The 17,506-nt window shown below is 43.7% G+C and overlaps 1 protein-coding gene across 2 annotated transcripts in view; it reads right to left on the bottom strand.

Moving 5' to 3' along the window:
• arhgef39 (Rho guanine nucleotide exchange factor (GEF) 39) overlaps positions 1–17,506 on the bottom strand; it is a 127,310-nt gene that overhangs the window by 15,147 nt on the left and 94,657 nt on the right. For both annotated transcript variants that reach the window (XM_072471733.1, XM_072471734.1), the window contains exons 7-10: positions 12,016–12,086; positions 11,350–11,478; positions 6,816–7,045; positions 4,852–4,940 (exon numbers count right to left, since the gene is read on the bottom strand). In XM_072471733.1, the coding sequence (XP_072327834.1) occupies positions 4,852–4,940; positions 6,816–7,045; positions 11,350–11,478; positions 12,016–12,086 (519 nt within the window). The remainder of the gene's footprint in view (positions 1–4,851; positions 4,941–6,815; positions 7,046–11,349; positions 11,479–12,015; positions 12,087–17,506) is intronic.

Raw genomic sequence — 17,506 nt, 5'->3', positions numbered from 1 at the left:
TCGAACCTGGGACCTTGGAGCTGCGAAGCAACAGTGCTCATCTGGAATTAATGTAGGATCAGTAAACTTGATGATAAGGTGACCATTGTTGCAAAATTTAAACTGGTTCGTCAATTGTTCTTCGGGGAAGGAAACGTGCTGCCTGTATCTGGTTTGACCTATAAATGGCTCCGGTACCTCCACGAAGATGATGAAATCTTAGCTGTTCCCTGAAATGGTCAAACAAAGGTAAAAAAATAAATCACCTCACCTTATCGGTGAAAGGAGGGACGGACAATAAATGTCAGCCTTGCCATGATGGCCACAGCCTCAGAATTACTTAAGAAGAGAATCACCCTCATCTTCTAGATTTTGGAAGCTGCTTTTTCTGAACCCTGCAGAGTCCAGATCGCACTCAATCAGCCCATGCTGGCAACACCCAAAAATTCTACCTTCACATACGATTCTGCGACTGGGCAGCACTTGCGGAACAATCCGGAGCGTGCTAATAGTTACACTAACAACCCATCAAAGATGATCGGTCGAGGGCAGTTACTGCTCAGTTGGCTCATTCATGCTTGCTAGAAGTGACACACATTCATACACCGGGACCCAACTCTGCAAGCAAAAGAATATGTTCAAGTCTTGCACCTTTCTTGAATGACCCAGGGGCTTGGTAAACCTATAGTTCCCCATTGCATTTTCCATGGCGGCGCTGCAGCTAATCAGAATTAATCTGCCAACCAATCAGCACCTTTTTATCCTGTTATATAAATTGTGGTTCGCGTTTGAAATTTGGCGTTCTTGTGTTTGTCCTGATGAGCTCAAAACTAAAAATATGTATTTTCTTGCCCATGAGCAACAGAAAGTGTGAGGAGATGTGGATGGGTCGAGTTAAAAGTAATGATGGGAGGCATCAAAGAAAGGGATTGGCCCATGGCGTCCAATGAAAATTGTTTGGATGGATAAATGGGTTGAAAGAGGCAGAGAAAAAAAATGAAGAATCAATGGCTCCACCAAAGTCGATCGCAGTGGTTACTTTCCGAAGAAGGGGCGTTTGAACAGCCATTTTGTACATGAGTCTTGTAACTAAAGATGATGCACCTTCTTAAATTGCCGACAGGCACCAGCTCGGACATATTTAACCTCTCTTCACCAACAAACATTCTTCTTCACATGGTCGTCAAAAACGTGATCCCAGTACATAAAGAGGAAGAAGTTTCAGTGGAAAATGAAGAGTTAAGTTCACCTTCACACTAAAAGAAAATGCACCTCATTGCGGTGGAGGCACCGAGTCCTGCCACTGTAAGTATCTTATAGCAAATGCAGAAGCAAAATTACTTCTGGTTGAAAAGCTGGTCATGTCTCTGATGTGTCGCAATTCTGCACAATTAATTCATTTTGGGATCAGTGACTAACGCAAAGAAAGGTGTCCGTCATTCTGCATTGGTAACTATCTACACCCAGCAACAAGGCTCAATGATCAGCAAACCATTTTTTGGCAGAGTTGGGTATGGGAGAAACACAGGTCAGGACAGGATGACGACTTCTTATTCATCTTCAAATAGCGTCATAGGAGATCTTAACACCAATGTGATTCCGCAGCTGGGCATTAGTATTATACCTTACCTGAAGCACTGCACTCCTGACAGTGTCACAAAGCAGTGCCACAAAGTGCTGGCCTAGGACATCTGTTTTAGCTCCTGATGTGGAGCTCCAAACCAAATTCTAGCAATCCAGGGGAGGGTATGACCAACTGAGACAAGCTGGCACAGCTTACATGCCAAAATTATGAAATAATATTTAGAGAAAACACTGCTTTTACAAAGCAAAAATCAACAGACATTTCTTAGCAAATGTAATGGGCAGTATTCCGACAAATCAACTACAGCACCAGCAGACTGGATCTCACTGGAAATAACTAGCTTTCTTCAGAATGGCTCGGTCACTAAGAAACTCTTTAATCACAATAATAATCTTTATTATTATCACCAGTAGGCTTACATTAACACTGCAATGAAGTTACTGTGAAAAGCCCCTAGTCGCCACGCTCCGGCGCCAGTTCGGTTACACGGAGGGGGAATTCAGAATGACCAATTCACCAAACAAGCACGTCTTTCGGGCCTTTGTGGGAGTAAATCGAAGCACCCAGAGGAAACCCATACAGACACAGGGAGAACGTGCAGACTCCACACAGCCAGTGACCCAAGCAGGAATCGAACTTAGGACCCTGGCACTGTGAAGCCACAGTGCTAACCACTGTGCCGCCCCATGCAACCATGCATTAGCCCAATAGTGACCATTTCAAGTTGGGTCAGAAATTCCGAGGAGTTACCCAGGAGTGGCCTTAATTATTCTAACAATTCTTGGGCAACTGTTCTGGTGACAGTTGGAACAATCCGGATTCAGTGATTTAAGTCGGAGTATCAGATGGCTCCTGGCGCAGGATAATTGCCCAATGGCAGTTTGGACTTTCCAGGCAATGACCATGCAATCCTTACCTGGGAACTGTGATGAATGTCAGAATTTGTCATATGTTATACTTTTTTGAAATAATACTATTCAAACTTGGGTTAAGATGCATACAAATAGGATATCTGCAAAAGCTGTGATTAAGGGGTCATGAAAGTGAAGCAATCATTCATTTTTGCAGATGACGTGTTCTGCTAATGGAATATTGTTTACATTTAAAGGACAACTGGGATATAGATAATTTATGAGGGGTATTGAGTTTGGTCCTTGCTAAACAAGCCATGGAAAATCTTGTGAGAGGAGACAGAAAAGATCTTATGCTTTAGGTACAGATGATGTAATTAAGGGGAGGAGCCAAGTCCGTCTATAAATGTTGTTCTTTTTCGGATTTTAATCTGAACAGAGGTGTTTTAGTTTTGGTCCTGAAAGGTTGTCTCTCCAAAGAATCTGCACAGAGAAAAGCAAGTCGAAACCTGGTGGTTAACTTTATTCATGAGTGGTATTTGGACTATATTGGTTTTCTTAATTGGAATACAGAGGCAGGTTTCGGAAGCAAGTTAAAGTTTCTCCTTTTACTTAAGAACTGTTGTAACTGTTAACTGTAAAGCTATCTCTCGATTATCAATGTGGTTAATTCTGTGTTTAAATTGTTTAACTGACCTATGGGTCAGTGTTATCACTCCTGTAGTGTAGTAACATTTCCTCACAGTTTTACAAATTGCAATTAGTTGGGTTCTCGTCCGGGATCCTCATACAACGTTCGGGGTGGGGGGGGGGGGGGGGGGGTCCACCCATCACGTCTTTCGTGTTCCCCAACCCCCAAGTACGACACCCCAGAGAATAGAAGTTCTGATTAAACATTAACTTGACAAGCAAAACATCGTGACTTTATCAGTCAGACCGTTTGATAAGAACGGAATTTAGCCACGTGAGGGATATAGAGCAGAAAGCTACAAATAAAGCCACCAGTACCACACCCCCTTGCAAGCATCACACTGAAAAAGTGCCTGAATATAGCCACATGCTCTCTTAGTGCAGCTACCTGGTTGAAGGTGGATGGGTGCATTTATCCAATAGCTTCTAACTGGTAAAGTTTTAAAAGGAACAGGATCCCAACAGGAATTCCCTCTTGGATATTGTTATCTTTCACATTGTACAAGGAGGTAAAGTTAACAAAGGACTTGTAGCACAATGGGTGATGGTGGCAGAGTGGTAATGTTATTGGTAATAGTAATCAAGCTAATGCTCTGGAGGCATAGGTTCAAATCCCACCTTTGCCAACTGGTGGAATTTAAGAAATCTTGAATAGTCTCAGTAATGGGGACCATGAAACAATTGTCGATTGTTGCAAAAGAAAAACCACTTCACTTTATAGAAGGAAATCTGCCAGTTGGACTAAATGTGATTGGCTCTTACTGTCATCTGAAATGGCCCCAGTAAGCCACTCAGCTCAAGGGCAATTAGGGACGGGCAACAAATGCTGGTCTTGCCCGCAAAGCCCACATCCCATGAAAGAAAAAAAAAAGTTAATTTCATGTCCAATTAAAGGTAGCACATTACTTGCCTTTTGTGCGTGAAGCATTGATTTGAACAATATAATCAGTAGCAAAACGCTATTGAAGACATTAATGATACTGCTTCCAAATTAAACAATTTAATAATGTGCACAGTAAATTAAACATCACTGGCAAAGGGGGAACTAATGTGTCATTCCAGAGGTTAAAACTATTTATGTCGCTGAACAAGCCAGTATTAAATAAAACATTAATTAACCGTAACTGTTCTGGGCCTTTAAGCAAAACTTTCAAGGTCTTGCTAACTGTGGTGAAGAGATGTTCTGACAATACCATCTTTAACAAGGCAAGTAAAGGGAAACTTTTAACAAGATGCTCTCACTCTTGTAGCCAATCTGCTTCTTTACGCCCTGTAGTGTGCATTTTACAGCAGGCCCCTTTCAGGTGGAAGGGTTATGCAGACTTACTGTCTGAAACAGAATCTACTCAGGGTTCAAACTGTGACCCTGCCGGCATAGATACAGCAGGGGTGACCTCAGTAATGACCAGTGTGCATCCAGCACGAAGCTGGTCAGTGCCAGCTGATTAAACTTTTAACAGCATCCCTTGTGCGATAAAGGGCAAAATGACAGCATTTCCCCATCGTCAATGTGTCTGTATAATAAACTAATTAGTAAACCACACAGTCTGTGGAGCTTTTAATGAGCACTATCGGCTGACTTCTGTAATAATAACCCACGTCTGGCCCCTTTTGGGATTCAATTAAGGGAAAGACTGTCATACGCTCGGTCTGGCTGATCAATGAATCCATTCCGACCTTTTGTCGGGAGTTCTCCACAAGGTCAATGGCAGCAGCAAGGACAGCCAGCTTGCCAAATCTACCTACCCAATGGCAGCAGACAGACATCGGTACCAGTCATTGATGTCCTCCTGGTCATTCGACATCACGAGGAGCGTCTCCTCAGGAAAGGTTAGCTAAAAGACAGATTTTAAAAAGGCCCGATTAGATTCCACTTCCAGCACTTCTGCCATTCAAAAGCAGCCTTTTGAACTTTTGCACAGAAAACGAAGAAACACTGACCGTCAATAACGCAAAGTCCTTCAATTTATTCTTTCTGTGGATCCTTCATCATGAAATATTCAAAACCATTTAAGAATGCAATAGCACGTTATCATCAATAACCATCATTGACATTTTAAATGTGCAGCAAAGATTAGTCCCCCATCAAATAAAATCACCAGTCTGTCTCAAGACAAACAACATTTCTTCATTACAAAAATAAAACAGCAACTTTGCACCTCATGAGGAGGGAATAAGAAGCCAACAAACACGACGGGCGCATTCATCTTCGACTGGCAAGTGCCTGGATTTCTGGGTGACATTTTTCATTGAAGTGAAACAACATCTGAATGGCCATCACAAGATGGTCAGCTTGCAAAATGACATTTTGGTGTAAAATAAATTCGCTGAGCAGAACTCAAAATGAATAAAGATTTCAAATGCGCTGTCATCAAATGTATTATCTAATTATGAAGTTCACGGAACAGGCCAAGTGAAACTGTTGATAATATTAGTTCCTTGCCTTCTGGGAATACTTAAGATTTATGCACAAATAGATTCAGCGTCTGTGGAAACACAGTAATTAAGAATTTGTCAAGGAAATTTGACTCTCTGGGGCAGAAATTACATTGTAACACACAGACAGCAGTGCACCAGCATTTGTACTGGGCATAATTCAAGTTGATTATTTATACATCAAAAAGTGTCTGCGAGCTGCAATCTAAAATGAAAGCGCCAGCACATTACAGATTGCAGAGGATACTACATTCTCCTTCAAATTTGCGTGTGAAACTGGAAGATACTTTCATGAGGCATTTCATTCTGCATATAAATTGGAGGGTAGATTGTGCCTCAGAATTTACTGCTGTCAAATTTAATTTCTCTTTAATTCTTCAAGCTAAGATGCGAGTGGCTCACAGTGCTGACTGCAATTTTCAATGCTTACAGGTAGCTTCCAGATTGATAATCTGCCTTTGTGAGAAAAAAAGAACATTGATATCATTGCACTATTACCCTATATGAATTTTGCTTCACAGGATAATAGGATGATGAAATGCCAGCAGAGTTATTAGAGAAAGCCAACTACTTAAATAAAGTGGTTGACAGAATTGGCAGAGACAGACTTGAGCAATAACTAGCTCCGAACGTTTAAGCTTCCCCTGCAGGTGAAAAACTGAAATTTGACGCTTTCGTCTCCCAACATATACATTTTTAAAATCAATAAAATTATGCAATCCATTTATATCCACACTTCTGATTTTATTTTATTAAAATTACCATCTGGTAATTACTTCACGAATGAAATGGCTGAAAATGAAATTGCCTTTGATATATACATGTAAGGTGGTTAGCCAAATAATACCCAGATTTTACTGTACTTCGTATTTAGTAGCATTCAACGCTCATCTTGCAATGGAAAAGGAACCCAATCGTTTTGTTTAGTACAATCACATCACTTTGTTTCAGTGCCATATTTTGAAGACACAATCGTACTCATGATTTCTGTAAAACGATTGGCGATAAAGTTGAAGAAAAATAATTATTAAATGTTTGCAAAGTCACCAAACCAGATAAACTTGATTTATCCTATGCAAAGAAAGGTTGGAGGATGGCTACTTGGAAAACAAACGCTCACGGATTTGAACGTCATGAACAGGTTTTTGAGTAAAATACTTTCAGGTTGGCAGTCCAACAAAAGTCACTGGTCGCTAAATCCGTGAAGGCAAATTAATCTCATTGACGAGTGGTGCGAGTCAGCATTGAGTGCACATTTTAAAATGAAGACTTACGCTAATAAGTCCTCCCTGACTCTTGGTGTGTCCGAAGACCTTCTCTACTGTGCCCTCGATCAAAGGATAGGCCTTCTGCCAGGCAAACTTGTCGGAATGCACGGGGTGGAGTGGGTGGCAAGGTTTGGTCATCAGGAGGATATCGGATAACAGAAAGAACATTTTGTGCTTCAGTTCCTCGCCCTTAGGTGGCACAATCGCCAGCCATCCCTCACGAATGTACTTCCTTCCTGTGATAACACAGGAGAAAAGTTGTTAAAAACAAACTTTGTACCAAGTATGGAAAATATAAAATGCTTTGAGCCTCCCTGCTGAAGCTTCACTGGAGTGCACAAGGACTCCACGATCGGCCTTTCTTGTAAAAGAAAGTCCACTCAAAGCCAAAAATCAAGGGGAAAATTCTCATCCATCAACACAATTGATCTCACCAGTTTGCCCTACCTTATTTTTGAATATTCTTAACCACTATCTGCCCGAGTGCAGCTTAAAATTTCTCTGCGAAACAGCAAAAATACATATTTTGATGAGACCTTTGAAGGAAAGTAACAGCATGTTATCCGATTCTGCAATTGATCCGCAGAGCTGACAACTCTCCTGCCACAACCAATAAAGAACTTTCATTTACATAGCACCTTTCACAACCCCAGCATGCCTCAAAGCCAATGATGTACTTTTGAAGTGTAGCCTCTGTTGTAATGTAGGAAACATAACCACCAAAATTCACACAACACGCTCCCACGCACAGTGTGTTAATGAGCAGGGAATCCATTTTAGTAATACCTGTTGAGAGATAATATTGGCCAGGCTAACAGGGAGACTATCTGTTGCTCGTCAAAATAACGGCATGGATCTTGCACGCCCATTTGCAAGGTTGGATGGGGGGGGCACGATTCAGCTTATGGTGATTGGCTGGATTGGCCATGATAAATTGCCCTTAGTGTCCAAAATTGCCCTTAGTGTTGGGTGGGGTTACTGGGTTATGGGGATAGGGTGGAGGTGTTGACCTTGGGTAGGGTGCTCTTTCCAAGAGCCGGTGCAGACTCGATGGGCCGAATGGCCTCCTTCTGCACTGTAAATTCTATGAAATTATCATCCACCTGAAAGGTGGCACCTCTGCAGTGCTGCGCTGCATTAATAATGCACTGGAATATCAGCTTGAACTGTGTGTTCAAATCTGGAGTGGATCTTCAACCAACAATATTCTGACTCACAGGCAAGAGTGATCATAATTACGTTAAGGCAGACTCCGATATTAGGTGTTTTATTTACGGCCCTCATGGTCATTAAATAATAATTCTGTGCTCGTCAAAGGAAACTTGCACTTCAACAGAGTGTAAATCAGAGATACAGCTTAACACTCTGGGACAAATTCTCCGATCGACAGCTTCACTCGGGTATTGTTCCCTGCTGGTGGCATCCGATGGTAGAATTAGCTTCATAATTGTCAGTTAAAGTTATTGTGTAGTGCAAGGACATCAACATTGTGTGACTATTATTCTGTTCAAGTACTTGCACCCCACAGTGATGTTCAGTGCGAAGGCCTACCGGTGGCATCACCCAAGCACAACACACATGGAAATATCACGTTGGCGTGAACTAAAATATTTGCGTGCAAGCATAGGGAGAAGCAGAAAGCAAATAGAGCCTCATTGAAAATAAGGATCTCACCCAAGTTACATCCAAAGTTGTTTTTTCTTTAAGTAACCTCCCTGTGCCCATTTCGTCAATCTTGACAGAAAATACAGGCTGCGAGCTCTGAAGAATGGAGTTAATATAGATTTCAAATACTTAAAGCCAAATTAAAAATGAGACTAAGCCTGGTGGTGCGCCAGCCAAAACTTCATTAACTTCAGTGGGACCAGATGATCCTGCCGGTGGGAGGATCAGAAAATTCCGACCTAAGTTGTAGACACTTAAAAGAAAATCTATGGGCGGAATGCTCCCATTTTGAGACTAAATGCAGTGGCGTGATATTTCCATGTATGACGCCAACGTGATATTTCCATGTGTGTTGTGCTTGGGTGATGCCACCGGTAGGCCTTCGCACTGAACATCACTGTGGGGTGCAAGTACTTGAACAGAATAATAGTGGCGGGTGGATCTGGCGCCATCTGTCTTGCCGACAAGAATAGTGGGACACCGCTCCGGATTCTGTGCTTGGAAGCTCATTAGTTATGCACAGGTAGGTTTCCCTCCGAGTCACCTGGCAGGCCGGCACCTGATTTGGCCACCTGTCCTCAGCTGGCGGATTTGAAGGTCCCGGCGCCATATTTAAATACAAGCCCAACACACTCATATCACTCTTTCCAGCCCATCTGGCTTCACCAGACTGTGCAGGATAATAATAATAATAATCACTTATTGTCACAAGTAGGCTTCAATGAAGTTACTGTGAAAAGCATGTCAGCAACCTAGAGGGAAAAGGTCAGCACCCTCAAGAAGAAGTCTGTTCCTCGATTCAACTACCCTCTCCCCGAGCCCATCCCCTGCGAGTTACCCATGGCCCACCTGGACCTCTACCCAACGCATCTGGAGAGTTTGTGCATCCCATTCCAGTAAACAATGTGGTATCCTTTTGAACCCGTTTGTGAGCTTTTCATGCAGCATGGTCGGGGTCCAGCTTCCCTCCCTCTTCCATTGTTCACCTCCTTGCTACTCTGTGTGCAATCATGAGAAGCTGCCCTTCACCACCCTATCCCTTTGTTGCACAGCCCTCCTTCCACATAACCTCCCCGCACCCTCCTGCCTCACTTTGCACTCCATCCCCGGATAAACTTTGCTGCAGTGACTGCATGAATCCCGCAGCACAGTGCTGTCCAGATTTGGGGGAGGGTGGTTCAGTGACCCTGCACTCCCCAACCACAAGTGCTGTACTGATCTGGCTTGGTGGCCCAGGAGGGTCCATGGGTACCGCAGCAAGGTGCTGTCCATGAAGACCAGCTCGACATGGAGATGGAGGGCAGGAACCGGTCTGTACCAGCAGTGGTGAACAGCGCATCAGCAGCAGTGCAGTACTATGGCAGAAAGTGGTTTCACTCACTTTATGCATGCCACTCATGGGTCGACGTTGATGTGAATTTCCGCTGGAGAGATGCAATATTGGAAGGCTGATGGGGAGGCTGGCGGGCAGCTGTTTCAATGAGCATTTGTGACGTGTAAATGAATGCAAAGAGCATTTGCACCCACTGCCAGCAGGGAAGCCAGCCACCTGAAAGAAGATTGCAATGGGATTTAACGCCTGCGGGTTTCCGGCTTTTGGCTTCTCGCCAGATTTTACTCGCCACCAAAACCGCCAGGGGCGGGGTGGTAGAGTTCTGCCCCACATCTCCACAAATACCCATCTTCGAACGAAGCCAACAATATGCAATGAAAACCAAAGCAGAATATCCAAAAGTGATGCTGCAAATTATGAATATTTCTGAACCGGTGATCTTTAATAAATACCTCACATAACTAAGGAATTAACATTTTACCATCGCAAGGCTTTAGTCAAAATTCCTTTTTTTTTTTTTTAAAAAAGAGAAAGGCTTAAAAAATACTTTGGGTTCTGAATGCATTGGAAACACAGATGTTCATCATCAATGATTCATTTCCTACTCAATGAACCGTGAATCTGTCCATTATTGCCCTCCCTGGCACTTTAAGCAGGACTTTGAAAAGGGAAAGTTCAAAGAGCGAGACTTTCATGCTACCCTTCCCATGTCAAACACTTTCAACTTGCGGTTTCAAAGTGAAACTCTGCTGCTGTTCAAAGGGCTGTGGGTTTGCAGGGGGCAAGGACAGAGCAAAAGGTTGCACTACAAAGTCTTAGAACTTCGCAGCAGTGATATCTTATACGAAAGGTAAAACCCACAAAAATTAAAAACATATTGAATTGCTATAAAATGCTTGCCGAACATTTTCCAACGGGGCGGAGAGGGTGAAGAGGTATGATGCGGAAAAGACCTGGAATATTCTATTTTTAAAAAAGCCAAGTCTTAATATTAAATCAAATGAGAAGGTTAAAATTGTAAAAATCCCAGAGAAGTTGGCCAAGAATACTTATGAAGTGCCTACCAACATCTAATAAAAACTGCCTTCTACATGCCGGGTATTCATCTTTCTCTCACTCTTTCTCTAGCCTTTTTATCTGCCTGCCCACAAGATTTGGAGCACCATTAATTGGTCCTCAGGGAGGTTGACAGGCCTCTGCTTTCATGAGTGGGCTCTTTGTGCTTTTACACATGTGGGCATTTCTGAAGAGATAAACAAAAGGAGAAAGTCCGGGGGGGTGGGGGGGGGGGGGGAGAAAGAAAAAAAGACCAAAACTGCACCTCCGATAATCTAGGCCCAAAGCCTTCAGTGTTCACCAGGAAGCTGAAAAATTAAGTTAAATCAATTCTTTGAAAGCCACGACCATTCTGCATTAGACCACATCGTTAAGGTTCCTGCGACCAATCCAGTCACTTTTCATAGCCTTCCCTTCACGTTACTTCAACATTCAAGCTCATTTCCCAAGGAAAATAAAAAGGAATTATTGATCACACGAGCTAACCTGGAGCTAACACCTTGCTCCTGTGTCCTTTCAGCAGTTTCTGTACTCTCAGCATCTGCAGGTAATTTTCATGCCTCCGAGCCTGATCCTGAATGTGCTGGGAAACTTCGGAAACTGCTTTTACTGCACCTGACATTCAGGGAAAAAAACAGCACAGGAATTTTAAAAAGTAGTACATTTGTTTTTGGAGAAAAGAAACAGACAACGTTTGCTTGATCTTTGTAAGAACTGTATCCGCAGAGTGCAAGGTTTGACTGCTGATACGCCAAGTAACAAAACGTTCCTGCGTTGCCTTCTCGTCTTAAGACTTTCTCCGACACTTGTCTGGAGATTGAAGGTGAGATTCTGTACTCAAACGCCCTCGACAGGAAGCAACGCAACTTGTGAAATTACAAGCACAGACTATGATTTCTCCCTCAGATGCACTCCTTCTGCGTTTTAGACCGTTATCACTTAATGCAAAAATATTACATAAAGACCCGCAGATTGTGTGTGTTTTATGTGGATATAGCTCTTTTCTGCAAAGGTCAATGGATAATCTTCAGTGTTATCTTCTGATAAGTTGAATATTTATAAAGGAATACCATCAGATTTACTGAAAAATGCATCTTGAATAATATTTCATTGTAATGACTTTAAAATAAGAGAAGGAAAAGCGAATCTTACTTGTCAGCTGTTCAAAATCCGGACTATCAGGGCTGGTGTTTTCAGTTAAATCTCGTAACAAATGTTTGTATCTGAAATAAAATTTGATTTGTTTTAATACTCTGTTACTTTAACCTGCAGGAAGAAAGAACGCAAGTGGCTTGTTGGCAACAACAAAAAAAACATGCAGACATTCACCAGAGAACTAATTGTACGTTTTCACTTGATGAGAAATCTGTTGTTGAAGAGAATGATAAACAGGAGAGGATTTAGAGTCAGTAATAGGGTGGGTGACGGAAGTGAAAAGGCTGATTTTGCTCTGGGGGGAGGGGGCAGCACAGGGTTAGGTGGGAGTGAGGGCTCTCCCAACAGGGGCACACTGGTCAGCACTGCTGCCAACACAGCGCCAGAGGCACGGGTTTGAATCCAGCTGCGGGTGACTGCGCAAAGTTTGCACGTTCGCCGCGGGTGACTGCACGAAGTTTGCACATTCGCCCAGTGTCTGGGCGGGTTTCCTCCGGGTGCTCCGATCTCCTGCCACAGTCCAAAGATGTGCAGGTTAGGTGGATTGGCCGTGCTAAATTGCCCCTTGGTGTCCAAAAAGGTTAGGTGACGTTACGGGGGATAGAGCAGGGGAATGGTGGTCTTTCAGAGGGTTGGTGCAGACTCGATGGGCCGAATGGCCTCCTTCTGCACCATAGGGATTTTATCTACGAAACTACATCCCCACCTCCTCCCACCAAAAAGCTGGAACTTAAAAAAAAGAGTCTGAAGAATATAGTTTGAAAGAGGACAAAGTCTGAAGGATGAACAGAGGCCAGTGTCGATTTCAATCTGAAAATGCACTAAAACTTTGCTGTCACCTGAAGGTTTGTTCTTTTTCATTGCTCACTATTTACACAATTAGGATCAGCAATCTTGCTCATAAACATCCACTTACAGTTTATCTTTAAACTAATATTTCCCCGTCAAGGATTTCAAGTAGATGTTTGGACTTTGTTTTCAGGAGAGTCAAAAAGTCAGTATAGAAAGCGGCCCTTCGTGTCTACGCCGGCCACCTTCTAATCCCACCACTTGGTCTGTAGCCTTGTATGCTGTGGCGTTTCAAGTGCTCATTTAAATGTTGCAAAGGTTCCTGCCTCTACCACCCTTTCAAGCAGCGAGTTCCAGATTCCCACCACCCTCTGGATGAAAAGTTTTTTTTGCGAGGGAGGAGGGATTGGGGGAACGAGATGACATCTCTTGAGTTTTTCTGTCACCCCCTACACTTTTAGGCTGCGTCAAACCTGTGGAACTGTTCCCAATTGCTTTGCTGCTTCTGGGAAAGCAACTACAGAACTGACAATTTATTGTTCCTTCTGCCCCTTCACTTCACTTGCCTCCACATGACCCGCACTTCCTACCAGCTTGCTGGCAGGACAGGTAAAGAAATCCAAAAGTGTCTCTCATTAACATCGATACAGTGCCTGCAATGCCGATGGCTCTCGGTCAAACAGAAATGAGCTGACAGCGGGGGAATCACCAGCTGCAAGCCGTAAAATCCATCCAAAAAACAATGACAGAAATTCAGTGTTACTGATTTCTCTCCCCTTAATCAAATGTCTACGCTGATGCTGGCTCGCGTGCAAGTAGACCGGTGATATATGAATGAATGAAATGAAAATCGCTTATTGTCACAAGTAGGCTTCAAATGAAGTTACTGTGAAAAGCCCCAAGTCGCCACATTCCGGCGCCTGTTCGGGGAGGCTGCTACGGGAATTGAACCGTGCTGCTGGCCTGCCTTGGTCTGCATTCAAAGCCAGCGATTTAGCCCTGTGCTAAACCTTCACTAGAGAGCCTGGGTTGCTTTCAGTCAACTGTAGGGACATCATATCCCAGTATGATTCCACCCATTCCAATTAACCCCAGTGGGGAAGGTGGGGTGGGGGGGGAAAGAATTGATGGGAAGGGATTGGTGCATTTCCCCCAGCATTGAAACACTTCCTAATCAGAATGATCAGATTTCTTTTCTTTCAACAATTGAATTGCTGCTGTTTCAAAGTGGAAGATAGAAACATTTAGCATGCATAGTATGAGCCACAGGTTCTTTCCTCTGCAAAGTGTGCAATCAATTACATCTCAGAATTTTGATGCACAGGTACCAAAGCAGCTCTCCATAGGTTTAGTCTCTTAAAACGCAAAGCACTGGATATTTTAAAATTCCAACAAGTATTCCTGATGGCTCGATAGCTATAGATGAAGGTCAGCCTGCCCATACTATTTCACAAACTCAGCAAAAGTCCTAAACTCCCTTACTGTTGCAACCAAATGTTTGACAAAAGGTTCAAGGTTTTTTTTTCCCTCCAGCACTCTGTTGAACTCCAATATATTGATGACTGCAACATTTAGAGAATACAGTACACGAGGGGTGAAGTACTTTTCCAATATCAGTTCTCATTCCACTTTTCACTAGTATGAATCTATGTCTCCCTTGCCTTATTCTCACTATATTAACATGAACAGTCTGTGAATCCAGACTACTTTTTGTCTATTTAACTATCTACTACGCCTCTGGTAAGGCCATGTCTAGGATGTTTCAGATCAAGGCTGAAAAGGATTTTCCCGCCCTTCTTTCCGGCGAGATCTTGCGGTCCTGCTGAAGGCCAACTCCCACTGGCAAGCCACGCAAAATACCACAGATATCGGTAGGGACTGAAGATCCCACCAGCGGGCAATGGTGTGCTGCCTCTGCAGCCAGGAAACACGTTGTGGGGCCAACACGAGCCCCAGCTTGGGACTCTGTTTTGTGCTGCTCCCTGTGCTTTACTGAATGTGCCTTACTGAATGTGGTCTGACCAGCGTACAGTGCAGTCTGCTCAGACCTTCCTCTGGCTTGTATGTAGTTCAGCACCTTCTTTCAAGCGGGTAAATGGCCCTGAAATGTTAACTCTCGTTTCTCTCTCGCCAGATGCCGCCAAACCTGTTGATTTAATCCAGCATTTTCTGTTTCCATTTCAGATATCCAGTATCTGCAGTATTTTACTCTAATTCTAGCTTAACACACCATTGGCTTTGCTGAATGTCGCTCGGATATAGAGAATCCTGGGCCTCCTTCAGTCTCACGCTGCGCTGTTAAACCACCATTCGTGGAGCACGTGATAAAGGTTTGCGAGCAGAGATATTTCAAAGCTTAAACTACTGTCCAGCAAACAGTAATTGTTTTAAATATATTACCAGAGGAAATACCACAGCAAAGTTAAATGACAGTAATAAAAAGCAAATATGACAAATGCTTTTAAGAAGTGACATTCTGATACCAACTGGGTATTCATCAATGCTCACATTGTGAATTAAAATGAAACCCAATGATATGGTGTTACTCGGGAATATCTAATTTGTGGTCATTGTCTGTTAATGATTGAATAGAAAAATAATGTATTCACAAGTAAGCATCAATTTAAGCACCTCTGTAACCTGAAATAAAGAATGCATGCCACCACAAGACAGCTCCATGGCATGGGGAGTGAGGGCATGGGGAGAATATGGTTCCAATTTTCACTCATCCCCTACCGTCGGAGGCCTTCCATTTCCCTTCCTGGGTTTTTTTCTCTCTCTCCTATGTCGAGGTTCCAGTTTCCACTAACTCCGATCACAAGCCCACAAAGCATCTACAGTGAAGTCCACCGTTCGTGATTTCCTCCTTCGCCAATTTGCTTATCTGTGTACAATTCTTTGCTCACCAGGTCACCCACTGTGGGTCCAAATGGTCACTTAGCCTTGGATTTAAAAATAAAAAATGAAAGGCACTTTTAGAAAAGGCCAAACGAAAGAAAAAACACTAAAATAAAGTTTAAAAGAAGGAGGGTGTCCATGACATATTTCCTGCAGTAGAAAGTGCATAATCCATGTGTCTTGTCTGTCATTATTTTGACATGGGTGCTCCTTGTTGCTGCACCCTCGAGTTAAGTACTGTGTGACAAGTTTTATATTTTCCCATTTTCCGGTCTTATTAAAACATTTCTCCAGTAAACTTCTCTTTCAATCTATTAAAAACATCAGTGCCGATTTGAGCCCGCGTCAGCTGTCAGTAAGAATGGCGTCGTGGGCGGAGAATTTGACGAGAATCGGAAAATGCGATTCTAGCGGCAAGATCACATTTCCCGATTTTCCAGGCTCCTCGTCAGTGGCGTATTGAGATAAACAACCACGTTAGGCCGGGAAGCTCATTATCATCCATTATGATACCATTTGTGAACCCTCCCTCTGGGAATTCCGCCCTCAATGAATATTCATCGGCCATCGACGTGATGTCACACCGGCACAATTGACAACAGCAGTCTCAAAACCAGAACCTGCCGACCCACCTCCGAAGGGGATATCAGAAGTAAGCACTCGGATTGTCATTACCATCCAGGGTGCCGGTCGCAAAAGGCGCAGCGGACAAGATGCGGGAACCCAGATAAGTTTAATACGAGGCTTGGGGAGGGGGGGGGTTTCAGTATTGGCATTTTGGTGGGTGGGGTTGCTCGCAGGCCTTAGTGGCCCTTCAGGTCGGTGAGTCGCTCAGTTTAAAGTGGTCTGGTGGCTGATTTGCAGGCAGTGATTCCTGTGTCCTCCTTGCTGGGCTTATGGCAATATAACCGCTGAGGGATTGCCCTTCCAGACTGGCAGCTGGGAAGTGGGTTGGAGCAGGCAAATCCGTATGGTCAGGGTGGGTGGTCAGAGTGGGGGACTCTGAGAAGGGGGTGTCTTCCAGCCTTGTTAGGCTGAAGACCCTCACATAGTGGGGAGGACGACTGCAGTTGGAATTAACCCCCACGCTCAGACAATACTGTGAAGCCAGAAGGCAAGAGTCCCTGGATATCAAGGCCATGTTGTCCGGGATTAGTGTCTGGGTGGCTGGCTGTTCCAGGTGAAAGGCTTGGTAACCCGAAGCCTAAAAAGCTGGGGGAATGAGGGTGCCCGCTAAGGACGAAGTTGACATGCTAATTGCAGTCTTCATGTGAATCAAAGGGCCTTGTCTGCCACAAGGGGAAACCAGGTGCTTAATCAGTTCCCTGACCCTTCCTTCACAAGTCACTTGCGCCAATTTAGTCAGCATTGTAATGCATGAGTTTGCACTGATTGGCGCCCAATTTCTAACACTTTGGAAGCCTAGCCGCCTTCCGTTTATTTGATTTTGTTTACTTAGCTATTTGTGTTGACCCAAAAGAGTTGGAAGCCTAGCCCCAAGCATTGAACTCCAAGTCTTATACTCACGTCTACATAACAGAGAGGTGCCACAAATATGACTCCCAATGCTAGGTGTTATGGTGAAGTCGCTCATCAGTCACCCTGTTCAGGGGATGACGGAGGAATGCATTTTGTTCCCCAGTGAGGTTAGAACGCAGGTGAATGCAGTCATCTGCCCTAAGTCCTCACCCTTGAGGGAGTTACATGGCTTGCTGAGGATCTCAAGGGTTGAAGTGCATTATTCAGGTATGCGTCCGAGATCCTGAGAGGGCTGGAGGTCAGGGCATTGTCAGGACTCCTT

This window comes from Scyliorhinus torazame, chromosome 13, assembly GCF_047496885.1.
Source record: "Scyliorhinus torazame isolate Kashiwa2021f chromosome 13, sScyTor2.1, whole genome shotgun sequence".
NCBI lineage: Eukaryota > Metazoa > Chordata > Chondrichthyes > Carcharhiniformes > Scyliorhinidae > Scyliorhinus > Scyliorhinus torazame.
The sequence above is the reverse complement of the archived record's forward strand: the minus strand, read 5'-3'. Positions and strand labels throughout refer to the sequence as shown.